At 38.7% G+C, this 26,751-nt stretch overlaps 2 protein-coding genes across 2 annotated transcripts in view; both read left to right on the top strand.

The window, feature by feature from the left end:
- The first annotated feature begins 302 nt into the window (after positions 1-302).
- The window catches only part of LOC108097884 (teneurin-a), a 155,108-nt gene continuing 128,659 nt past the window's right edge, over positions 303-26,751 (top strand). Inside the window, 3 exon segments of the mRNA XM_017200420.2 lie at positions 303-642; positions 3,223-3,999; positions 4,754-4,823. Of these exon segments, the coding sequence (XP_017055909.1) occupies positions 318-642; positions 3,223-3,999; positions 4,754-4,823 (1,172 nt within the window). The 5' untranslated portion in view covers positions 303-317.
- The window catches only part of LOC122320907 (teneurin-a-like), a 50,282-nt gene continuing 36,552 nt past the window's right edge, over positions 13,022-26,751 (top strand). The window contains exon 1 of the mRNA XM_043209549.1: positions 13,022-13,367. The gene's annotated coding sequence lies outside the window, so the exon portion shown is untranslated. The remainder of the gene's footprint in view (positions 13,368-26,751) is intronic.

A 26,751-nucleotide genomic window follows, 5' to 3' on the forward strand; every position in this document is an offset into this window, starting at 1 on the left:
TTATCGTTTCAGCGTTAATTCGGTTAAGCACTTAAAGCGACCTGGTCCATGGACCACCACATGGACAGCCAGTTGGCCAGCCGGAGGTGCTGGAGCGGAGCTGCAGCAGCAGCGGTGGCAGCTGCCACATCCACATTTACATCCGCCTCTACGAGTATATTCGCATCTGTATCCACATCTATATCCGCAGCTATATCCGCGACTAAATCCACTTCCAGTGTGAGATCCACGGGATAAATTGCAGTGGAGTAGCTTGAGTTCCACCTCATTCGAATAGCCAAATATCCGGCTGTTTGGGCTTCCAAGCTTCCATCATAATGTCGAGCAGTCACTCCGGCACAATTGGCCGTAAACGCGTCGGCAGCGGCAGTGCTGCCGGCAGCGAGTACTATTATGCTTCCGGCGGACTTGCAGGACTCACGGGATCCGCGAGCGGCGGCGGTGAGCAATTGAGGCGCCAGCGGTCCGCCGAGTGGCACAGTCACGGCCGACACGGTCACGGTCACGGCCTGGGAATGGGTCACGGCATGGGTCACGGCTACGGGAGCAGCAGCGAGGACGAGTACCAGAACACCGGACAGACGACGGCCTTCGACACCCAGCTGCTCGCCCAGCTGCTGCTGCAGAGTCAGCAATTGGCAAGTGAGTGTTCAAGCAAATGCACATAGAGAAATATCTAGCACTTACAAAAAGAAGCAAGTTAGTTTGATAAAAAATGTGAGAGTTATAATTTCAGAGAGGTTTTTGTTATGTTCCGTTTGCAATTTGTATTTGTAGTTAAGAAGATTCTCTAACCAATTTACAAGATTTAGATTTAGATTTTCCGAATATACACACCGAGAAATTCCAGAAAGTAATTAATTAATTTGGACATAATTCAGAGTTTATTTTCTTTAATAATATAGGGAAGCTACCATTTGAGAAACTTTTAAGATCCTGGCAGTAATTTGTATTTGAAGATTATAAAGATCTTGAAGTACAGGTCTTTTGAATATATGTACCCACTAGTAAATTCCGAATAAAATTTCCATGATTAGAAAAAACATTGATTATTTTAAGGCCTCTGATCTTACCTGAGAGTGCCCACGAAAATTCTGGTTCTATAAACGTTTATCGATTACTTCTTTTCTCCAAATGTTTAATTTTTTAAGATTCTAAAGATGTATGTACGTATCTTATCAGGAATATCAGAGTATTAACAGAATAACCCTCATGTATAGTTTATAAGTTCACTAAGGTTTTTTTTTAACTAAAAACGCAAAATAAAAATAATTAAATAAAAATTATTACATACACAAATTCATATTGTTGTATACCATATAAATTTACTAAACATTTTCCGCCCAGTGTATGATGAAGGGCTTTCTTAGGATGGATATTAGGAACCGAATGCGATTTGCCAGTCGGTCAAGCCAGTAAATATTCATTATTTTATTTAATTGAATTATTCAGCTGCCGCAACTGCGTCGAGGTTGTCGAGTAACCAACTAACCAACTAACCGAGTGGCTTAGGACCTGGCGCACAAATCGATTCCGATTGCCGGCCATTGAAATTGAGCTGGCCAAGATGCTGGGATAAAGAGAAGGGCGGGAAAAGGGGGCGGTGGAGGGTTGAAGGTAAACTTGAAGGAGAGGGGGAATTGTGGGCACTCCTGACATTTCTCTGATTGAATTCAGTAAATCGCCCGATGTAACCGAACAAAGACAGTGAAACAGACTCAGATAGATCTGAACAAAAGTAATACCACATTTGGATTTGATTTTGGTAGGCAAACATTTAATTTACTTTATACACAGCGTAAATAGTAAAACCCATTGCAACCTATTTGGAAATTCATGTTTGTGTAATCTGTAAACGCAAAAATGTGTAGTCTGTAAATTTAAATTACATTTAGAAGATAGAAGCATCTAACAAACCAACAGTTTATTTAAAAAGCTTGTATTATTGTTTAATGTTATTACTTATATTTACTTTTAAACAAATAAACACCCTTAAAATAATAAAGCTGCATAGGAAACAATTTTTCACAGGAAATCAATCAAGTTTACATTGTTGAAAGCTTTACACACTTTTTCCCGGTAAATTGAATGACTTTAACAGGTGCATAAAAGCCATACAAAATGGTTCGTTAAGTGCTGGCTTTCACTGTACTTGACAATACTCCGATGGCAGCACCGCGAACGTCAGCAGTGTGCAATTCAATTACAATCAAGTTGGCAGCGCCTGCCTAATGGCCGATACAATGGCACATCCTCTCCGGTATTATTTTCCCCACACGCCCCTCCTCCCTCCCATTTCCCCCGCACTTTTCCGCCCCATTTTCCGCCCACTTTCCCAGGGCGAACTTAATCGAAGCATAAAACGCAAATCGGAGCGACTGCCGAGCCAAAACCGCTCCGTTTTTTTTACGGGAAGCCTGCATTTCGTTTCGTTTTATTGTCTGTTAATATTTAATGCAATTTACGATTCATTTTTTACAACCTAATAACGCTCGGACGAACGCGACGATTCCCGCTCCTCGCAAATTGTTTGTCCGGCCGTTACACTTGCGGGGAAAATTGAAAAGCCAGCTCCTCTCCCAATTTCCCCAGCTTTCCCCAGTTTTCCGCGCAGCGGGACAAACAAAAGCGGCATCCCGCGGCGTGGGAATTGTAAATGTTTGGCTTACGCAGAAAGCTCCTCAAATGTTTGATCGTAGTGTAGACATTAAAACATGAAACTATTGCTCTTATGGATTCCCTAAAACCAACCAAGTCTTTCCAATCAAATTTCGTTTGTGCATAAAAAAAGAAATGCAATAAAAGAGCAATTGGAAAGTAGTACTTTGATTAAAGGAAAAAATAAAAGAGTTGAACTTAATGGTAAAGGAGATATTTATATAATAATTTACTTTTATTAAAGGAAAAAAATCAATAAAATTCAAACTTGGTGAAGGAGATACTTACTTAGTTTAATTAATGAAGAGCCAAAGCCATAAAGGCTAAACAACATCGAAGTTATAATTATGATGATAAGTTGTTCCTATGATAGCTATATAATTGAAATTTAATTCGAAAATACCATCTGGAAAAAATCATGTCAATACAATAAAAAACTATTTAAAATAATATGCTTACTTTTTCCTCGCATTTTGTTTGAAGGTTTTGATAATCCTTAAATAATTAGTATAATATTTATTTACTAACTGAAACTAATTGCTGATTTTCGGCTGTATTTTTCAGGCATGGAGCACTACAATTCGGACTGTGAACCGGAGTATTTGAGACAGCGCGATCGCCATCCGGAGGACACGCCCTTGGGCGATGCCCCGCCCACTGTGGCGACCGCCCCCGAGGTGACCTACGCGCAGCCGCACCAGCAGCGCTCCTCGATGGGGTCACCCTTGAAGGTCTCCACCGTTTCGGCGGGCAAGTACCAATCGAACGCCAATCTGGGACTGTTTCCCAACAGCAGCAGCAGCGGAGGAAGCAGCGTCCAGAACGGCGGAACTGCAAACACGCCGCGCAGCACAAATCCCTTCCTGAGCTCCAAGTTTTCCGGGGAGGAGAATGGCCTGGAAAATATCCTCAAAACATCTGCTTCGTCCTCAACGGCCGCTTCGAGCAATCGCAGTCATCGCAATCGGAATACTCTAAATCGATTGAGTGGAATGACCAGTTCGAGCAGCGATTCCCAGACCCACCAGCAACTCCAAATTGCCCAACAGCAGCAGCAACAGCAACAACAGCAACAGATTGCCGCGGTGAAGCAACAATTGCTGCAACCGGAGGACAGTGGCGATGACGATCAGTTCGTCCTGGGATCCTTGGATGTGGGCAACTGCAGCAGTGGTGGGGAGTCCGAGGAGCCGCCGCCGGAACCCGCGCCTCCAGAAATCCCACCGCGCACCCAGTCGCTCCTCATGTCCCTTCGAAAGCACTCCGACTACAAGCTGAAGTACGAGGAGAAGGGCGACCAGAAGCACGAGGAGTTCATCCCCACCAGCCAGCTGCAGAAGGGTGAGTCCACATAGGTTTATTTCCACAAAAAACTTTGAGAAATCTGTCATGCAGAAGGGTTTGAAAAAAGAAAACTTTGAATGCAAATACTTAGATGCTTCCAATAATAAGATTAGTGATTAATGTCACTTAAAAATCGGGAAAGAATAAGTCAAGTTCAAGTCACTTGAAACTTAGAAAAATCTGACATTTCATTCATTCAGTTAATTTTTCTCAGGTTTTTTAACCACTTTGATATCGGGAGAGAATTGCTCATGTTATGAGCTCAGTTTTGAGTCCAAAAAAATGTAAAAATAAATAAAGTTTGTTTAATATATAGATTTTCAACGTTTTGAGAAATGCACCTTAGACATCCCGATTCAATTTCATCAGTTTTAAGCTCTAGAAGTCAAGTTTAGGGTTGTGTTTAAATTATATGTGTTATTTGTTTGTATTATTTTTCACGTATTGAAGTCAAAAAATAAAGGGAAATTTTAACAATGTTCTCCAAGAAAGGAAAATAAAAAGCAGGGAAATTGCACAAAGCCCCCAAGCTTTTAGTCCCAAGCTTTTTGGTACTGCTCTGCAATGCGGCGATGTTTTTCGAAGTGAGTTAAGCTTTTCGTCCTGTCGAGACAGTTATCCTTTAACAGGGTTTTTACAGCGCTTTTCTTTTCTGTTAGAAGCTTAAGTTTGGGACAAGTAAAGAAAGCTTCTTACCAACAAAAAACATATGTTAACTTTATTCTTATTTATCCCTGTTATTGTTTTACAGATTATATTATCAGCGATAACCTCCGATCAGATCAGCAGCTTAAACCGCTTTCACCAGGCGACTCAAATGGGTAAGTGCAGATCAAGCATTCATTTAATAATAGTTTTAAATAAATATAGATATTTGACATTCAAGGGTTGTCCCAAAAACCATTGACAGACCGCCATTTATATATTGTACTTCTGTGAAATCAATTATTTCACCTTTAAGCTTTTGATTCTCATTTAAATTCTTTCTTGAAACTATCGAATATTTTAGATTTACTTGCTTTGTATTTTTATTATGGATGGCAGGTTATTTTACAACAATGTGTCTTACTTAAGACAGAAAAATGTAATTTCAGTTAAAAAATATTTCAAAGAGATACCTTTATTTTTAAAATCAACTATAAACATTATTCGCTATTTGGGAGCATCGAAATCTTATTTTTTTCTGCTTATAAGCTCTGTGTGTTGTTTGTGCAATTGAAACCAAACTTAAATCCATCAAGCGAAATTTTTGGGGTGACAAAAGTGGGTAAAGTGGAGTTTTCTGCGGGAGCTTGGCAAGTCCAAACAACATTGGGGAAAACAGTGCCGAAGGAACCTCCACAATGTCAACGTTTGCCCTCTAATCTACGGCTGGACTGCGGCACTCTTTGAGACTCATGTTGCCCAAAACCCGTCCAGACAACAGATGCACTGGGACAAATTGGTAAATCTAGGTGTTTAGTATCTTAAATATACTAAAATCATTTTAAGCCCCAAAAATAATAAAAAAAGGAGCATAAACAACAAAGTTTTAATAGTAAAAAAACACTACAAAAATCGTAACTTATTTTTAAGATATCGCTTACAAAATTAAAATAATTAGGCAAGTTCTTATGGTGTTAACCTGAATTTCTCAGAGGTGTATAAAAAGGCCGTTTTTAAATAAAACTTGGGTTTCATACACAATAAAAATACAAGATCGTCAAAGAAATGGATAGAAAAGAAACAGTTTTAAATAAAAATACCTTTAAATTTAGTAAGGTGTTTTAAACCATTATATTTTTTAAAATTTCTTTTTATTTCTTTTTTTGATTTTTGAGAACTTGCTCCTCGATTTCTTTGCGTGTTGCAGAAGTCTAAAGGAAAATGGAGCTCGCCTCATGTTAACGGCAATTAAATCCGCAAAATGCTTTCGCATTGGCATCCGTGTTCGCCGGATCGCAGTTTGTTTGTTTATCGGCGTCCGTCCGTCCGTTTGTCCGTCCGACTGTCAGTTGGTCTATCTGTCTCTTTCTCAGTCGGTGGCCGTCTGTCTACCCATCTCGCTCTTGTCTTTGCCGGGCTTTTCCGCAGTCTCGTATCTCATCTACAAGTGCAGCTCCATTGTAATCCCAGGCAGATGTGGAGACACCAAAGCCGCAGCGGCAAACTTCAAAATGGCTGCCTTTGGTGGCCATTGGATTCGCCTTTTTTGTCTCCAGTTTTCCGGACACCAGACCCTCCGATTTCCCCCTCCCCCCTCACCCAACCCTCTTGATTTTCCCGCTCGGGCGTTTCTCCCCCGCTGCCCAACGACTGGCGCAAAAAGATGTCCGTAGCATTTTGCGGTTTTGTAAGCGGCTTTCGCCTCGCATTTTGTTTGCTCTGCTCCTCCTGGTTTTCTCCTCCTTTAGGCTCCCTGTTTGGAGCTGCCCCGCCTCCCTTCTCCCTCCCCCTTCTGGGCGGCTTTTCCACCTGCCACCTGATGCTCCAGTGCCAACTTCCAGTGGCTCTGTGTGTGTGTGTGCAGCATAATTAAAGAACTCGCTTGGAGATTACGTGGTTTTATAGGTTTAACCATTGCCATTGGATTCCACCTCCTCCTCCCCCTGCTGCTTCTTGTACTTCTTGCACATTTTGGTGGATTTCCCCGAGAAAGGAAAGGAAAAACGGAAGGGAAAGGGCAAGGGGAAGAGCAGAGCGAGGGAAAAGCGTTTCAGGTAGCCGAAAGTTTCCACCGCAAGACAGACGCTAATGTTACAGCTAATGATTGCGGAGCTTCTGGAGGAGCTCCATTCCCGTCGAGCTCCATCGGGTATTCGTATTCCTCTGAATGGAATGGAAAACCATGCGGCACAAACAATGAGCCAGCGGCTTAAAAAGCGAGGCGGGAAACGAGTGGATTTTCCCAGGGAAAACATGGAGACGACGACAACGTTGAGATAGTCAAGTGGTTTGTTTACACTAAATTACTGCGGAGGGGGCTAAATAGGAGAGCTTAATTTCGTGGAATTTTGGGGCGGTTAATTATGTCAGATGTAAGTAAGATATGCGCCAGAAAGAAGCGAACTGCTTATGGCTTCCCAAAAGGATGGGATTTGGCCAAGAATTACAAATTGTTGTAAAGTAGGGTTTGGCTTACCTGCTGGTAAATTTAAACATAATATTAACTGGAAATATAAGCTCTGAAAATGTTTATTAACAAGAGATTTTGTATGTTACATTTTATTCATTCTAAGTTATTTTTAAGACCATTTACAAAATCTTTTCAACTTGTGCTCTTAGGAAATTATAAAATTGGTATTGATTTGTAGCCCAAAATTAATTATTTTATTTAATTTAATATTAATATAGCCTGCATATAGGCATTTTTTCTATGGTTTTATTTGTTGCACTTAAAATAAGCTGTTAAGTTTTTAGTATTCAAAATATATTTACTTAAAAGATTAAGATCTCAAGTGTAACTCTGTAGATTTCCCAAGAAGTGTTCGCTTAGTATAATCTTTAATGCTGGCACTAAGACTTCTTAGCATTAAATAAACTCAACAGATAGCCGGAACAAAAGGACCTGCTCCTCGTGGGCTGGGTTTTGGGAATCCTGCGGAAGCTGCGGTGGGAACAATCCATAATGGCCTTGCCGAAAAGATGAGAGATTATCGGGGACTGGAGTCTGAGTGAGCGGAGTACATGGCATATTCTATTAATGTGGGGATCATGAAAGTTTTTACAACTAAAACCGGATTGGAATTGGCAATTTCATGCTTCGAGTGCAGTGCCGCAAGAAAAGAGAGCTGCCATTTTTATGGCACATTCGTGAGCTTATTGTAATGAATTGCCTCGGATTTTTCCGCCCCCTTATGCTTTTCCTTTTTCCTTGCACACCCCCCTCCCCCCTTTACCCCCCAAAAAAGGGGAGTGGTATGTGGAGCATGTGGCATTTGCTGTAATCATAATTTTATGTCCGTCTAAGTAGCTGCGCATGACGACTGTCAACGACACGGCCTCCATTCTGACCCACTCCCCCTTTTCCCCTTCCCCCCTCCCTTTCCCCACTTCCCTTTCCAGCATCTCGAAGTTATCATGCATCGTAAACAACCGGAACGAGCATTTAACTGATTCTGAAAATAAAAAGTACAATAAAAAATTAGTTACAATATTTATTGATAAATTTGTCAAAAAAGAAAACAACCAGCTAACACCTTTTCTTAATTATCAAATCTAGTTTAAATGTACATATTTAAAATAAAACTATACAAATTTATACATTGTTTTTTTTTATAAAAAAAAGAGGCTTACAAGTTATCAAAACTTTTTTTAGTCTGAAAAGTATTCTGAAATTTCCTAAAACAAAATACCTGAATTTATGAATTTATTCTTTATTAAACATTAATGTTTTTAGAGTTTTTTTTTGTATATCAATCCCCTTTTTTTTTTTTTGCCAAGTGTGGCGAGTATGTGGACAGGCTGTCAGGGAGCGTCTTAAGCTGTCTGCCACACGTTGTGGCTGCCACAAGTTCGGAGGACATGGAGTCCTGCAACAGTTAGCGGTCAATTGACTGCACTGAGGTCGTCATTCGTTCCAGTTGTCTTTGGCAGATCTGGGTCTGAACTGTCCGGAAGCGAAACCGAGTCCCTAAAAATAACTAAAAAACAAAAAGCAGCAGAGGCTCTTTAAACTTTTCTAAATCTTTAATCAAGAAACATTCAGATTTGGTACGGAATCAGAAAACAAGAAGAAATAGTCATTTAGTTAAAATCAATCTCAAAAGGGTGTCATATTTATTTGAATAGAAATACAGAAATAAAAAGAAAAACAATTGCTGAAAGAAAATTCGTTTTAATAAATATAATATTTATATGTGATTCAAGTACTAAAGTTTACATTTTACTTGGTATACTTCTTTGACTAAACTACAAGTGAAATCGATTTGATGGGTTTGTTTTTGTTGTGGCAGATCGTTAACGAGTGATGATCGAATCTGGTGAGAAGTCGAAGATGATTTCGAGATGCTCGTTCTCGCTGACAGTCGAAGATGTATGATGGGAATTAATAAAACAAGCGTAAACACTTAAAAGGCGCTTCGTACCGGATTGACTCAATGGTTTTTTGTTCCGAACACAGTCCCTACTAAATTGTAAAAAACTAAACCCTTTCCAACGCCTCCGCACTTTTTTTTTTTTTTTTTGTGAGTGAGTCAGAGATTGAGCGAGTGGCTTAGTGAGTGACTGGCTCGGTTTTTCTGTTCTTCAGATTTGTTTGTCTGGAGGAGAAGAGGATCTTAGCGGAAATTTAAATATATAAGGGTTTCGACTTTGAGATACCTAAGAAATTAATGTTTGGTTAAAGGTCTTTAAGCCTTAAAAACATTAGTTAACTGCTAGATACAATAATTGTGGGTTAAAAAAAATATAAACAATTAAGGTTTATTTTTATTCAATACAAAATCAACAAGTTTTATTTGAAAAAGGTTAAAGGGCTACTAAAAAGTATAATAATTATTGAAAACGGGTAAATTCAATTGAAATTTAATATCACACATAAAAAACGTTTTTCTGTGGCATATTTTAGTTAAATACCCAAAAATGTTTTAAATTGTTAATTAATAAAACTAAAAGCTTCGTATAATTGATGTTACCGAATGGATGATAATATCAGATTAATAGTTTCTTTAAGCGGCTGAATAAATTTAAGCAAACCTTTTAATGATCGATCGATGATTTATTTCCGAGCGGAAAAAGTGTGATTTCAGCACTCGATCTTCTGGAAACACGATCCCCAAAACGGAAAGGTTTCCAAGAGAAGGGTATACCTCTCAAAAACCATCGCAATGAGCGGGTATCAAAGGCGAGGAAAACGAACAGACTAATTGAAAACAATCATTAAACAGAAAACAGAAACTGAAACCTGGGATGCGGATACGAATACGAATACGAATACGAATTCGAATAAACTGACGGGTGAGAGAAGTCGATGTCTGGGGCGCCCGTTTATGTGTATCACTTAATTATAACTGTACACACACATCCGCCAGGCGATATAGCAACCAGAAGATTCAGATACAGATACAGATACGGTACGAAAACCAGTGGGATACTTGGCTTCAGTTTGCTTATCCACTTCATTAAAGGAGTTGAAAAGGTGGCAGGGCAAACAAATGGATGGTATTCGTTTATATTTGAATGGAAAGGGTTTCGGGGTCTGGGGGTTCGCCTCTGATGGCACAAGAATATATCCAAAAAGCAGTAGGAGTTGACCGCAGAGACGTCCCACTGAGTTGGGTTCTTCACTTCGGATGTGAAGGCCTTTCAAACCTGGAAGACCTTCGTCATCATGTTGCTCACTTCGTTATTAATTAGGCCTTTTGAGCTTCGTAAATCCGCAATTTCGGCGCCCTTCTCTTTCGACGACGACGCTCATAATTTCGCGTAATTATATTCAATTGTTTAATTGTCGACTGATTTGGCTTAATTGAATTTGTCTCTGGATGTCAAAACAAAGTTGAAAGTTCAATCCGGGGAGCAGATTAAGCCTGGGAACTCGAAACGGAAATCGTTGACAATTTCGGAGTCATTAAACCTCTAATAAAGAAAATATTGCCATTCGAAATCTACAATTCACTTATAGGGAAAAATAACTAAGCTAACCATAAATAAAATAAATGATATTCTATAAAATGGGTTTTAGGAGGTGTAGTTTTAAAAACATACGAAATGTTTAAAGAACTTTAAGAATTAAGAATTCGAATTCTTAGAGAAATATATTTGATATTGGCTTAGTTTTTTTTTTGTTACTTTCTATAAACCTTATGGTTTCCATTGAATTGCTCTGATGAATGGATGAAAGTTGTCCATTATTTTCATGATTGGACTATGCCTAGTTTACGGGAGATATATCCACCAACCGTAACGGATCAGCTTACCAATAACAAATGGCCAACTATCAACCATAATAAAAGCAAAAACAATGCGGGCCCACGCAACAACTACAGAAAGAAAATGGGAAAATTTGAAAATATGTTGTCTTGCTTTTCCTTTTCCTCAAGTGGCGCTCAAAAAAATTGGAGTGAGATCCCATCACTCATGGGAAATTCATAAATTCACGCCGCCGACGATGCAATTAATCTACTGCTAGTACACTACAAAAAATTATTTATGATCCATTTGTTATTTTCGTAAAGAAATAAAAGACAAAATGGGTTTAAGTTTAATAGAACAGAAAATAACACACACAATAATTATAAAGCAATTTGAAAACACTTTACCACAAATTTAATATAATTTAATTTATTGAATAATTGCTATTTATTTTTATATAAATTAATTAGAAGCTATTAGAGTATTAAAAATTAATTAATAAAATTCCAGCTCATTTATCAATTGTAAATCAATAATATTTAAAATGTCGCCTAATTGTTTTGTGTGCATTTACATCTCACCACCTCTCTGTATAGCTGTCTCTTTCATTTTTTATGCGCATGCGCGACAGCTGTTGACAGCGACGCCGGCAGCGCAGTCACCGCCCGCTGAGTCCGTTGATTGACCTTATTATTATTGTTTTTGTTTTTTTGAATGTGAGAATTGTGCCCGAATGTTGTAACTGTTTCCCTGTTATTTTTGTATTTTTGTTTTAAAAAGTGTCAAGTTACGATCGCCATTTATAACACTCCACTTTTCATTTTGGACAATTAATCTTTGGCAAAAAACATGAAACTCACACAGAGCTTAAGAAAAGGGCCAAAAAATGCAAATTAAAGACCCAGAAATATTAAGATATCACAACTTTATGGCAAGCCAAATAAATGAGATAAAAATGCAAATCCTTCAACAAGTTGTTTCCGAAAATAGCCAAGTTGGTAACCACTTTTTAGGCGTATAAGAGTACCGACTGTTATAACTGCTATACAAAAAGGATACGGCAAGAGAAAAGTATAAGAGAGTCTATGGAAAGAGAAGAGAAACAAAGTAGTGGGAGTCTTAAGAGCACAGTAAATAGTTACATAAAACATTAAACGAGCAAAAAGCATAAATTTAGTAGGGAAAGTATAATAAACAATTTTATAATAAAAATTGATAAGGGTGAAACTTGAATTTAAAAGTAAAGATAAATATTTGAGTGGTTTTAAAAAAGTAAACCCAATTCCGTTTTTTTTTTCAAGAGAACTGTTAAAACAGTTGACTATTACATATAAATAGATTTTACTTAGTACTTAATTTAATTTTCTTTACTTGTTATATAATTTAAAACATAAAAACATTAAACAAACACCAAACAGCTGTTTAATAAACAAAACGAAAAAGTAATACAAATGAAATACAAAAGGAAAGATGTTGGCAAACAACAACAGAAACCTGTGGCCGCTTACATAATGTTAGCGAATCCTGTTTCTGCGACCAGTGGAATGTAAGCACTGTAGTTCCACTCGGTTTTTAACAGAAACTTAACAGGAATAACGCATTTCCAAATTTGCAGAGCAGCCAGAGCCTGGTTTGTTGGCGAGAGGGGGGTGGAGTCTGCCGTTGCTCTGCAAATGTAAGAAAATTTTGTCAAAGAGAGCCACCCGAACGCGACACGAGTGGAAACGAAGCGAAGCAAACAAAATCTCAATCGTGGTTCTCTTTTTCAAACACTCTCTGTGGCCCTTTTCACCAATTTCTCTTAAGGGTTGCATATAGGTTTCTGTGGCCCAAACCGATTGAGAAATCGTTGTCCTGTTAAGCGTTTCTGTAGAGTTTCTGTTAGCAGATAGGAGTAATCGCCTCCAGCGGATGAAAGAGAGCGGATTTACGTTCAGTCCCTTAGTATTCGGATGGCGCTTTCCGTTGAAGGTAGATAACGGACAAGCGGACCGACGATACCAGCGTATACTTATTCCGCTTCTTTATCGCGTCCTGCGCTTTGTCGCGCCATTCGTCGACTTTGCTTCAACTCGAACGGTTCTTTCGCGGCCGTTGTACCGTTAAATTCGGGTGTTTTTTTCTTGCGGCTCCGTGTAAACGCGTGCAACTCGCTCCATCTCGCTCGCACTCGCGTGTGTAAGTGTGTGTGTTTTTGCGGAACATTTGTTGTTGTTTTTCAATTGTATTCGTTATTGCTTTTAATTTCGACTTCGATTATCGTTTTCACAGCCTCATTTAATCCTTGTTTTTGTCGCCACTTTTTTTTCAAGTGCTAAAGTGCCAGATAAAAAACACACAAATAAAACGCAAAATAACAAAACCGCTGAGAAAAATGCAAGTTTCTTGGAACAAAACATCAATTAAAACGGATTACAACCGCTGAGCAGCATCTTTATTTGGATAAAAACATATGAATAAAACAAAAAATTCAAGCGAAAACAACAACTGAATTGCAAGTGCAATTGCTCTTGGAAAAAACAACAAAAAATGTAGGTCACTTATATATGATGGAAAAAATGAATAATGAAAACATTTTCCTTGGCCCCAAAAGAAAAACGCTAAAAAAAGGGTCCAAAAAGTGAAATATCAAATAACAACAACTTTGTGAAAACGTTACGCTTTACTATTCTAACTGTGTTTTTCTTCGCCCATTCTTTTGTCCGCCATTCGCTTTTGTTATTTCTGCAAATTGCCAAAAATGCAAAATGCAAATAACCAGAAAACAAGAGAAAGAGAAAGAGCGAGAAATTGTGAAAAAACATTTTGTTTTGTAGGGAAAAACAGGAACAATAAATAACAAGTGTAATCACAGACACTAGAAAATGAAAATAATGGCTATGTTCAATATTTACCGAATTGATTTTGCATTTCACTCATGTTCAGACGGAAATGTTATTGCCAAAAAACAACAAAAGTGGACCACTTTTGTATTTGGTTTTAAATTTCTGATTTTTTGGTGTAAAATGTCTGAAATAACAACTAATGGTGAAAGAATGGAAAAATTCAATGCGAAGTTTGTAAATAAAATCAATATTTTGAATAGAGAATGATAAATAAACAAATTAATCGTTATGCAAAAATTTATTTAAAATAGTGAATAACTTATGTAATATCGACCAACATTTCATATAATTATCAAGGATTCAAGTTAAATAGTATAATAAACAAGTAATTGCGGAAAGTAGGGAAAGTTTTTAGGTGCCTTAGGCTTCTCTTTATATAGTACTCATAATTAAGGAAAATGCATTTTACTGGTAATCTTAACGACACAATGACGTGCACAATTCAATCAGTTTTTATTAACACATACATATTATGATCAAAAAACCTTCGCAGTAATAAAATCGATAACGAAGCCGAGTTTCACATCATTAAATCTCTTTTACGACTGCAACTCTAAACCCAAATTAGCAAACATTTAACCAACAACTCGTCGTAAACCAATATTTTGGCTGTCATAAATAAATGCAGCTGTCAAGTTCAACACACTTTGACATCCTTTAAACACATTTTGTGTACAAAAAAGTACCAGACTTTTTGACAAGGGAGGCCTCAGAAAAAAAACAAATGAAGAATACATTAGCCAAAGTGCCAACATAGTTAATAATTTATATTCTTTAGTTTTTGTGCTTGGTGTTTAATGTTTTCCTCGCCGGTTCGAAAATGTTGCTCAATTTGTGAGCGCCAGTTTGTTTAGGTTTCGCTGCCTTACAAATTCATTTGGTGTTTTCGTTTTTTGCACATTTGTTTAATGGACAAACGCAAATGGTTATTGCGGAGCCATATTTATTTTTCTTATTCTGCCTATGATTCCGCCATGTGTTGTCAAAATGTATCTTTGTATCTTTGGATCGTTGGCCATCGCTGGCATCCGCGATCTTCGCCGCTTGTGGCCATAAATCAATGCCGACGGCAATCAACGGGCCACGAAAGCGGATGGATTTATAGGCATATATAGCCCATATACCCCGCCGATGTTGGGAACCAAGAATAATTCCCGGGACGCCCCTTTTACCCCTTTTACCCCTTTTTTTCTTGTAAAGTTGTTGTTAGTCTTCTGGGACAATGTGAAGTGATTCGTGGCGTTTTGCAATTAAGCAAATTGTTGAAAGAGTCCGAAAACGTTCGATTCAATCAGCTGGAGTTTTCTGAAATTTGGCTTAATTGAATGTGTTCTTTATGGCTCATAAATCCAACAATAAGCGAAGTTATTCTTTTAAAGTATCAAAAGACTTAATTTTTAAAGACATTAAGACTTTGAAATTACGCAAATAGATATATGTATTAAGTATTTTAGAGCGTATTTCTGTCTAAACTAAGTTTATGAGTACATTTTTGAGTATATGGTAATTATTTATATTACCGAAACGATTAAAAAATCCATTCAGCCAATATAAAGTCATCATGTTGATATATTTATAAAAACAAAACCATACGCCCTATCCCTTCTTTGTTTATATTTATTTCAAAGCCAATTTATAAAGTGTTAAAGACACGACATCTTTATTAAAGATCTTTCGTGAGAAAAGTAACAATTAAAATAGTTGATTTATTTATACAACTCGTTAAAACTTTCCAATATAAATATTGAAAAACTTTATAGTTCGAAGCTGACCAATTTGAAATATCGATTTCAATCGTGATCTTCTTGGGTTTCTCGGGTGAAAGACACTCGAAATATCCCTAGGAATTCCAGCAGCTGTTTGATGCGCTGTTGCCACATTTCTGGGGCAATAAAGTGGCGAAGAATCCGGCTTATGGCGTATATAACCTGCTTTGAAGAGTGCAGAAATCAGAGGGTCGCAATGTTGACGAAATGCTCTCCCTTTCCTCCTCCCCCGCATCTTTATCTTCTTTCCTCTTTCCTCGCTCCTTCAGCGTTTTGCAAATGTGCCGCACAGCTGTTGTCAGTTTAACGCCACGAAAAAGAGAATGTATCTCATGGATGCAACCGAGTGTCTCGAGGTACCTGTGCCCGGATTAAGTTGTGAGAAAGGAAAGGGCTCCTTTAGAATTTGAAATTGTATCTCTGGCACAACAGATGTATTTGTATCTCCAGATGAAAGAGCGCACTCAATAAAGTGCCGCGCCATAGTTTCTTTAGTTTAATATACAATTATAAGTCGGTATTTAAAAATATTTGTAGAAATGTTTCTTACAAAAGTGAAGAGGAGAGATTGCAAAGTTACTCTTAAATGTTTTTTATGTAGTAGATATTAGGGAAATAGTTATAGGTATTTTATATCTAAGTAGAATTTCACATTTTTTAGATATTGTATCTTGCCCTAAAAGATACAAATATCTTGTACTGAAACAAAGTACTTTTTTGCAACCCCATCTGCCGTTTATATCCTTCTTCTTTGTGTGAAAGTCATTGGATTTCTTCAGCTGATTGAGTCGTAAAAAATCCCCCATACGAATTCAAATTGTATCTAAAACACAAGTATCCATCCATCTGCAGTTCACAACTGGCAACAATAATACGCTCAAGTGCGCAAATTAGTGCAGCGAAAATGTCAAAAGTGTTGACTGACTGACAGTCCGCGCGATGAGTGTATGGCCGTGTGTATCTGTATCTGAGCGCGCGCTAGCTACACTTGCAAATTGTTATAGTTATAGATACAAGAACCGAAATAGCAGGATTTTGAGGGCTGGCTGGCGGCGGCATCAGCGGTGGCAGCCACTTGAGATGATTTATGATGCCAGTCAGCCCGATTCTCCGGCTCCTCCGCACAAGTGCAGACAGCAAAAATAACAATCCAAAAAGGTTTTGCCATTGATAGCAGGCAGGCAGTCAGGCAGGCAGGCAGTCAGCAGCCTCTCAGAGAAGCTCTGAGACAAGAAACCCGGGAATCGAGAACCGAGAACCGAGAAACTCTGGAACCCAGAAACACGGGGCCTGGGACCATGATGCTGCACAAAATAATAATAAAAAAATATAACCAAGGAAGAGGAAACACGGAGAAAAACACCGAAGGCGGGACTCGTGGAGCGAGGGATAAAGAGGGCTTCTTTTTTTTTAGAGAGGTGCGAAGCACACCGGCCAAAACCTTGAATTGAAAAATTCCCAAAACAAAAATATGCCTGCAAAGGTATGTGCAAAATGCACTGGCCAAAGAACGAGTTGGGAAAAGCAGCAGGATAAGAAAAGTTCGGGAAATTGCAGAAAGTTAATGTGGAAAAGCGTATTCATTGAAAACTTACATTACAAATAGGTAATGTTAAATAACCATTAATAAATATATCCACATTAAGGTTGCTAAAACTCTTCAAAAGTTACTACAAATATTGGTTCATAATTATTTGTATTAACTATTTATTTCTCTTTATCAAAAATATTTTTAATATATGAAATGCGGATTGCCTTAAATCCCATTTTTAGTAAGATGTTCTTGACAATTTAGACCACTTTTTAAGCTTTTATTCTGGAATATTATTTACTTTAAAAGTATCTGCGAAGCCCCTCCGATTTTACCGCAGTGCTTTTGTATAAGTAAATCAAAAACAAAGCTGCCGAGGAGCTTGGCAACAATGACGCGGCTAAAAAAGCAGCAGCAGATGAAGGAAGGCTGGCCAAGAAGGAGCAGAATCTCTGGTCCAGCAGCGTTGGTCATTACCGTCATGCCTTGTCATAGACAACATCGTTTATTTTCCAAACACTCGAGTGCTCCCCCATCCCCCTCCCCTCTTCGCCTTTCCCCCCTACCAAAACTCGCCTCTAAAACCGTTTTCACACCTCTCGCCCCGAGTTTTTACCTGTGTGAATCAGCACAACTGGTCGTTTTCCCTCCTCTGCCTCTGCCTTCGAGAAAAAAAAGGAAAATACTTGACTGATTTCGCGTTGTTCTTGTTGATTTTGCATTTACACAGCGCACTACACACTACACACGATCTCCAGCTGGATTTATTTTCCATAATTATTGGAAATTTATGCAGCAAGTTGCCAATGAGACAAACAAACCATAAATCCACACAAATCGCTTCCAAATGAATTGGAGCGTGCGGAAAGAAATGAAGAAAGGGCGTTGATAAAGGGTGCATCGTAAATCGTAAATCTTTCGGGGGGGACTTTGTCCCGAAATTGCTTTCTTCCCGGAGACCAATTAAACGAAATCCTGGATGGAATCGAATCAAAATGTAATCAAATCTAGTTATAATATCAGCTCGAGCTGTGAAGTGCAATTGAAAGTTTCGAAATTTGATAAGCCAGTGGGAGGTGTTTGCTTTGGATTGCAGGGGGGGTTCTTTTTTTTTTTAGGGAGGGCTTCCCTCCAACGAAGGATGGATTTTACGTGGCGAACCTGTTGAGGAAAAAGGGCGAACAAGGAGCTAATTTGCCAGGCGTGTTTAGCATTTAAGCATTTCGAGTGCGAGTGGCAAAAGGCGGGTGGAAAAGGAAAAGTCGGTGAGCGGAGGGGCAACGCGGGGGGGAAATGCCGGGGAAAAGTGCCACTCCAGAAGTCAAGTGACTGTGGCTGCTGTGTGTTTTTGCCTGCATCTCAAGACGTTGCAGGCAAAAGTAAGCAGTAAAAACAAACCGAAGCGAAACGCAGGCGGCATAATTAAATTTCAAGTTTCAGCATTCCCAGCTCAGCATCCTGTCGCGAAAAATCTACAGCCAAATAAATATATATATATTATATATATACTCTATATAGTGATATATATGTATAAATTTGCAACGGATTTAAAGCCTGACAAGGAAAAGCTTTTGCTGCACAAAATAGTGCGAAGCAAACTCATTAAATGACAGCGATGCATTTTTCCCAAAGCGGCGGGGTTGCCAAACTTCCCAACTAATGTCAGTTCTTAGTTGGGCCGCTCGACAAATTCCCTGTCCGCTCGGCATTAAAAACGGGGCCAACTAATTGGATGGCCAAAGCAGGCTTAATTCAATTCCATTCCCAGTTAGCTAAAATGACAGCCAACAGCTCCATGTTGCCAAAGTTCAGCAATGCGTTTTAAATAGTTGTGCAACACTGGTTGGGAGAGAGCCAGGAGAAAAATAAATGGTGTTACTTCAAGGCAATACTAACAAATTCACAGTTTGCAGAGAGGAATCCCGTCAAGTATTTTGGTGTTAGTGTTGTATTTAGTTTTGAAAAGTTAAACATAGTCTTTGTAATCTTTTAAGCCTGCAACTTAAATTCTTAGTCCGCAAATATATGTTTTCTGACTTCGGTCAAAATTACTTTCCCTGGAAAGTGTTGGCCGTTTAACAACATTACCTCGGCCATGGAAAACGCACTTGGTAATATAAATCACCGGCGGGAAAAACAAAATCCAACAAAACGTTGCAATTATTTTGTTGAACTTTTCCAAGGAAATAATTCTCGTGCGCCTTAAATCATTTTCATTTGGTGGCTTGTGTTTTATGGGCCGTTGGTTTATTGTTTCTTAAAATGTATAAAAATAAATGAGCTAAATTGTTGCCTCTCCTTCGCTGAAGTGATTTGCCTCTCCCCAACGAAAACGACACAAAATAATAAAAAAAAAAATCCGAAGAAGCTGAAACAAAAGATGCCAGGGCAAATTTTTCACATTTTATGGGCGATGTTTTCCTTGGGCTTTCGTTTTTTTTTTTGCTGCTCTGAGCGTGACTTTGGTTTTGATAATTTTTATTTTCCAACGTACACGCGTGTTTGTTTACGTATATACACATTGCATATTTATGACTGAAAATATATTATGCGTATAATTGTTGTTGCCTCGTCGCCAAGTTTTCGCTTTTTGTTTCCCTTTTGCACCTTTGCGTCGTTTTGTTGAATCAATTACAGGCAGTTGGCTGCTCCCTTTTCCCGCAAAGGAAAGAAACCAAAAAACCAAAAAAACAAAAAAAAGAAGCGAAAACGAAGGAAAATGTAAGGAAAAGCTGGGAAAGCAGGGGCAAAAAATAGAACGCAGACAGGCTGGCAAAAATGGCAAATTATGGCACCCCAGAGATGCGCGATAAAAGCCCATTTACTTAAACTGAATATTTATTATTCCTGTCGCTGCCACCTAAACTCCCCTATAATACCCCTCTCTCTCTCTCTCCCTCTTTCTTCGGAACCTTTGCCGTCTCCCTCTACTGACTTTTCGCCCATTTCCCATGCAAAACGTTTGACTTCTCTCCTTTTAGCCTTCTTCATATGCCGCGAGTTTTTCATTTCCTCCCAAAAGTTGGGGTGTCATAAAGTTTGGCCTCGCCAAAGTTTGATTGAATTGTGTGCGGGGACTTAGATGGGAAAAATCCCCAAAAAAGAATGGGAACCAAAGTGAAGATGAGCTGAAATTGAAGCTGGCATAAGGTATCGATTGTTGGCAAATCAATCCCAAAGCTACAATAATTTAAAGGGATTTTAAAGGGATTTGTATCAATGTTTTATTTTGATATTTGCATGCACATTCCTGAATGATAACTTTTTAATTATATTGGGGAAGAAACAACAGAACAGTTGGAATTCATTAATTTAAACTTATAGCTTTATAAGGTTTTAAAGATATCCAACATGCAAAACTGAGCTACAACGAATATAATACAACATAGGAAATCAATCCGTTAACTCATGTTAAAGATACATGAACTTATTGAGATCTCAGAGCCCTGTTTTCAAGCTACAGACAGAAAAAATATCATAATTTACCTTTGGGAATTGTAAAAATAATCAATATATTTAATGACCAAATTTCTCTGCTTTTTTTCTGAGTGCTGGGAGATCCCTCAACGGATCAGATTACCGAAACCTTTTGTGCAAGATCTTTTGATTAGAACCCCGATTTCAGTTGTTATGACGCCCGCAGCTGAATTCGCCAAGAATTCGATACTCGAACAACCCAATGAAATTCGAGTGCAGAAGGCACATCTCCCACTCTCTCTCTTTATCTTGACCAAAAAAAAAAGCCAACAAAAGCCAAATAAATATAAAGAAATTAATGAAGTAAATGATAGCAGGCGAGGGCAAAAGAGATGGTCATAATATATAAATATATATATATATGGTGGTAAGCGCGAAGGAACCAAAACCGAAGTGTTTCATAATTTTCGAATTCTAAGCGCCGCCGCCGTCGCCATCGAAAATTCCGATAAGCGGCAGAGGCAGCCCCAAAAAAGAATGCCAAGCTCCCCGAAGTAAGAGGGAAAAAATTAAATAATTTATGTTTTATGTGGCACAGGAAGCGCTGCCTTCTGGGGGTTGTTCCGAAATAAAATAAAATAGACAAGAGTGGTGAGGAGCGAGGAGCGGAGCACTCAAGTGATTTAGGAAGTGTTTGTCTGCGTTACGCTTGGTTAGTTGATAAAAATCAGTCGACGCTTTTGTATTCTTTTGGCGTGGCTCTTTGGCCCCCTGTCTCCACTCCCCGCTCCTACTTCTCCCTTCTCCCTTCTCCCTGTTCCTTTCCAAGGAGGCGTGGCCAAGAAAAGGGGGAAGGGAAGGGATGTGCAGGGGGGGTTTGTAGCCTTTGTCTGAGTCATGGTCGCCCCTTAATTGCATCGACTAAATTGCATTTTAAGCTCTCCGCGTTTCGTTAATTTCTGCACCATTCGGTATGATTTATAACGGCCACGCCCAGACGCCCCTTTTGAGTCATATACTAACCACAGAAATCGCCTTTTCAAGGTGCTCGAAAATTGTATCTGTAAGATGCACATATCTGTCTTTTTTATCTGACTGTTCTGGTTTTCTTTTCTTTGCTTAAAGTATTTTTGAAACCACATTAAGTATCTTAAAAGCTAGCAGATGTTGGAAATGATAAACAAAAAGTGACGAATACTTAAAAGTTTATTAAATAATTATATTATTTTCCTTCTTCTAAACTTTTGGGTAATTAAATAATTTAAAATCATTCTTTATACTTGAACATTATATATAATAACAATATTTAGTCTCATTGCTCCAGACATTTTTTTCTCATTTATTTTAAAGTGTATAGATTGTTTTTTTTTGGTTCAAAAAACCTTAGATTCAAGGTGCCTCTTAAATGTATCTGCGGAACGGAAAAGATCTCCAGACTTTATCTCTCGGTTGTTGGTTCTCGTTCTCGGCCGCTCGTAGATTGCATTATTGCGTGCCAAATATGAATCAAAGACGGAACGTATCCACGAGATACTCTCGTCCACTTCCTGTGTGGTTTTCGGTGTGGAGCGGAGTTTAAAGTGCCATTAACCCACAATTGCACAAAAGCCAAAAGATACACAATCCGTGTATCTATGGTTCTCTCTCTTTTCTTTGCTTTTTCTCCTCATTTTTATTATTTTTTTTTTTTTTGGGTTCAGTTAATTGCAAGTTTTAGTCGGCTGCGTGTCAAAATATCATTTTGTGTGTTAGATACATTTACGGTTCGAGCTGTTCTTTTGGGATGGCCATTAATTGTCGCTGGCCTGTCATTTTGCGGTACGAATCTGTGGCTAAATATGTGCCCCCCGCCTCTTCCCTCTCCCCCTTCTTCGCTACCTGAGTGCCACAGATACGCAGATACGTAGATACGTTGATGCCCAGATACGGATGGGCTGTGACAACATTTCCAATAGTTTTTGTTTGGCTTTGGGCCTCGGGGAGGGTTTTTCTGTCATGTTCCGTACTGTATGCTGCGGGGTTGAAATCGCCGGCACCGTTGGCATCGCGACCAGCTGCCAGGCGGTTAAGGATACAACATTCTGCAGGACACCTTTGTCGCGCGATAAATTTGAAATAATTTGATGCGTCTTGTTTTATTTGACAGCCAACAAATTCGTGGTGCCCAAGGGGCTTCGAATCATCCCGGTCGCCGCCGCCGTCGAATGTAAACAAGTCGGCTGGGCAATTAAAAGGACCTTCCATCCGTTCGGCGCCTTTCTTTTTTCCCCTCCACCCCTCTACCCCTCTCCCTTTCCCTTTCCCTCCCCCCCCTTCGCTTTCTCTCCCTTTTTGGCATGTAGGGAAATTCAATTTGTAGATTAAAATGTACTACTCCCTCGTTGTGTTTGTTCTGTTTTGTTTTGCTTTGTTTTGTTTTCCTTTGCGTTTACGTTTTTCACCGTAATAGCCACGTGGGTTTTCCTCTATATCCTCCGAACGGGCGTGGTGGAGTCGTCCTTCCTTCCTTCCTTCGAAAAATTTTCAATTAAAAACTAAACGAAATCGTAATTTGTATCGGCCAATATGAGCGGGGCTTTTGGGATGGGTCGAATGAATTAAGGAATTAGCTGGGGCATTAAAATGGGGGTGGCTGGTTGGGGGGGATTCCCCACAGGGCAGATTGATTAAAATTGATTGAGCTTCTATGCAAATCAAGTTGGGATTATGTCGGGGCAAAATGGCATTGGAAAACGGGTAAACAAAAGAAATAATGAACCAGAACCCGGTGATAGAGTAAACAAAAGTATTTATAGAAGATATAGTAGGTAAACAATGAGTTTGAATAATTCGAACATGATAAGCGAAATAAATATTCTTTGTTTCAAAAATAGCACAGTGGCTAAGAATGATTAAAAAGTACGGCTTAGGTCAATATTTGTTTAATGGCAAAAGCTTAAACTTTTAAATCGCCCGGGCATTCCCAGTTTAATGTTCAATGGCCTGATAAATTTGTTTTACTATTAAATAAATCATTTAGGGTCAAGACAGCATTAAGTGTTCTTTTATTACCACGAAAGATACTTTTTAACCCTTTGCGATTTGAACTTTTATATTGCTCTGACGCTTAACTTTCGACTCATCCCTCAGCTTCTTTTAATATTTGCATTATAAGCACTTTAAACCATTTAAACTTGCACTGGCCTCCCCTTTGAGCCCTTGGATAATGCGCTAAAAAAAAAGTTCGCAAAATAAAATTCGAAAAGGGAAAAAAATCGCAGTACAAGAAAAGTAACGCGGAATGGGGGAAAAAGGGTGAAAAATGCAATTTCCGCACAGACGCACACATTTTCCGGCCAACAAAGTAAGTACATCTATATATTTATATATATATGCGCCACAGATACATATATATGTATGTATATATTATAAGATGTGCATATATATTTATACAGAGAGCGTTAGAGGAAGCGCGCGAATGGAAAAACTCAATTTCCAAACTAAATTCAACTAAGAAAAAAACTGTGTGTTGTGTGCGTGCGAGAAAAAAAAAAATTGCGAAAATTGTATTTGGCAAACGCATTAAACTTTCATTTTTCTGTCAGGCCAAGGATAACACAGGAGTAGAATGGCGCCGCAAATGCAAAACCCAAAATAGGGGAAAAAAGAACGAAACGAAAAGTAGGGAAAATGAGGAAAATGCAGCCGGAGAAGATATTTGAAAATCAAAGCGAAAGTTCTCAGCTTTTGTCTGTCCGCAGGACTCATCCTTCCAAGGCAAACTTTGCTTAGCTATATAGTATAGTACCCCACTCTCCAGTCGCTGCGCCGAAAAACTTTTGTCATGAATTGAGGCTGGGGAAATGTGCGAGAAAAACACATCAAAGCAATCAAAAAGTGACGCCAGAGCAATTGAAAACTTTTCGCATGAAAACTGCAAAAAAAAAAAAAAACAGCCAGAAAAAAAATTCTCCAGCCGAAAAACAAAGAAAAAAAAAGGACAGAAATTACCCAAAAAAGAATGGAAGGAATAGAAAATGCAACGCATCAATGCATTTTCCGAGGGGCGAAATCAAAAGCTAAAGAGTCAATTGCCAAACCCATTTTCCCGCCCCCTTTTCCGCCCAGTTAATGGCTTTGTTTGCCATGGCCATCAGCCAAGAAAAAAGGAGAGCGCGCCCGAGAAATGCAACTCAAATAATGAGGCCCCCGAATTTTCAAATATACTTATATAAATCTATGTATATATATATATATAAATATATAAGTATAGACACTTTCAGCAGGCAGCAGCTTAATGCTCCTATTTTGGCCAACTTGTGCTCAACTTAAATAATTTGCGCATAAAATATAATTTAATGCTGATGCCGCCCGTTCCATCAGCCAGTTTGCTTGCCAGAAATTCCGGGCTGCCAAGGGGGCTTTATGGCACCATAGCTTAGGCGAAAACGAGGTCAAATGCAATGCAGACGCGTGCCAATGCGAGAGTCTCAATTTGGCAGCCAACTGTAGCGGCTATATAGAGCTAGCTATATGTCGGTCTCAAGCCGCTCTGGAAAATACCACCCAACACCCAACACCCACAATCCAACGCCCCAGCATGGAATGCATTTGCCTGACGATGAGATTTCGCCGCTACACAATATTTCATAAAGCCGGGAAAACTTTCGAGGTTTCCGAGCTCAAGCGCGCGGATGGAAAATGCTGGCAGGAAAATGCCTTAGCTGCAATAAACGCTGCAACGCCCAGATATGTGAGTCAAGCGGAGAATTCAAGGCGATGCGAAAATTTCGAGAAATAGTTCTAGTGAATGCAAATTATGAGATTGATTTTCAGGCTTTTAATCTGGCAAAGGAAATTTGCTTATATCACAATGATCTATTTCATTATGTTAGTAATTTATTTTATTGGTCTTAGTGTCTCTTTTAAACAAAGACCAGCTATTAGTTGAATCACTGCTCACTTAATGTATCCCCCTATAACTTTCACCCTTATAATGAGGAGATCACAACTTCCATAACTTCCGCATGCTGTGGAATGTTTTGTTGTGGTTTTCGATGGCGGTAATTGAGCGGTCTCCACTTTGTAACCCCTATTTCGTTTATAGTTTCCCCACTGTAGTCTAGACTACCTACTCAGTGCAGAGAAAAAAAAATCTCATTAAAAATTTGGGAGTAATATAGAATACCAACCAGTTAAAATACAATGTTAAATTGATAGCTTGGGAATTTTGTATTCAGAAGTCTGAATCTGAGTGATGAAATAAGTACATTAAAATAAGAATCACTAGAAAAATAATATTTCATAAAACATATGTACTCTTCTTTATGCAAATAAATTGAACAAATAAATATTTAGCTGTTTTTTGTATAAAAGAGATTTATTATAAAGATTTGTATTTGAGATGGAAAAAAAAGGATTTCATACAAAAATCGAATTGTGGTTGGCTTTAATTGGCTTTGTGTTTTTCTCAGTGTACCCCTGATCAGATTCAAGTTGTTTTTAGTTTTTTTTTCGTTTGTTTTTTTTTGTACACTGATCTTTGTGCTGTGGTCCAGATAGATGTATCTATTGCAGCCGTGTCTCGAGCTTGGGCCCAGTGCTTTGTTGTCCCCGTATTTAAATAGCAAATGATTAGCTTCAATTGGCTTCAATTGCGTATGGGCTTAATGCCCAAATTGATACGAACAGCGAAGAAATCTCCAAAGCTCCTCTACCCATTTCGCCAGCAGCCAGTTTGTTTGTCTGAGGCCAGATAAAACCGAAACCCAACGCCGTCAGTCTCATTTTCTATCTCAATCGTTTTGATGGGATAAGTAGTTGGGCGACAGTGGGTTAAGAGCGGGTGGCGGGAGTTGCGAGGGGGTTAAGGGGTTCACATCACGCACATTCATTTGAAGTAGCTTCACTTTCAGCAGTTTTTAAGAGAGTCTGAGCCGATTGAAGTGTCTGGCAAGTTAAATCATTTGGAAATTTGAGGGTTTTCTCAACTTGATTCACCATTTCACACAAAAATGGAATCCCCTTTGCAGCCAGCCCTCGCTTATCTCCGCCTTTCTTAACTTGGCTTATTCCGAATTTAAGTTGGCCAGAAACAAGAAGACACAAAAGTTTCTCTTGGCCTCGTCGTCTGGAGTTTTGACTTTTATTTTTGTAGCTCTCAGTTATTGGGTGTGCAAATATTTGCTTCATTATTGGGTAACTGACTTCTCATGAGCTCGAAAAAAAATTATTTGGAGTTGGTAAATTTTACTGTTTGCTTAAATCTCAGAAATGTGAGTTGAAGTATCTTTTTCTGTCGTACAAAAATGCATTTTCTCTTATTTTTACTAGAAAA

This window comes from Drosophila ficusphila, unplaced genomic scaffold, assembly GCF_018152265.1.
Source record: "Drosophila ficusphila isolate 14025-0441.05 unplaced genomic scaffold, ASM1815226v1 contig_197, whole genome shotgun sequence".
In the NCBI taxonomy this organism is placed as follows: domain Eukaryota; kingdom Metazoa; phylum Arthropoda; class Insecta; order Diptera; family Drosophilidae; genus Drosophila; species Drosophila ficusphila.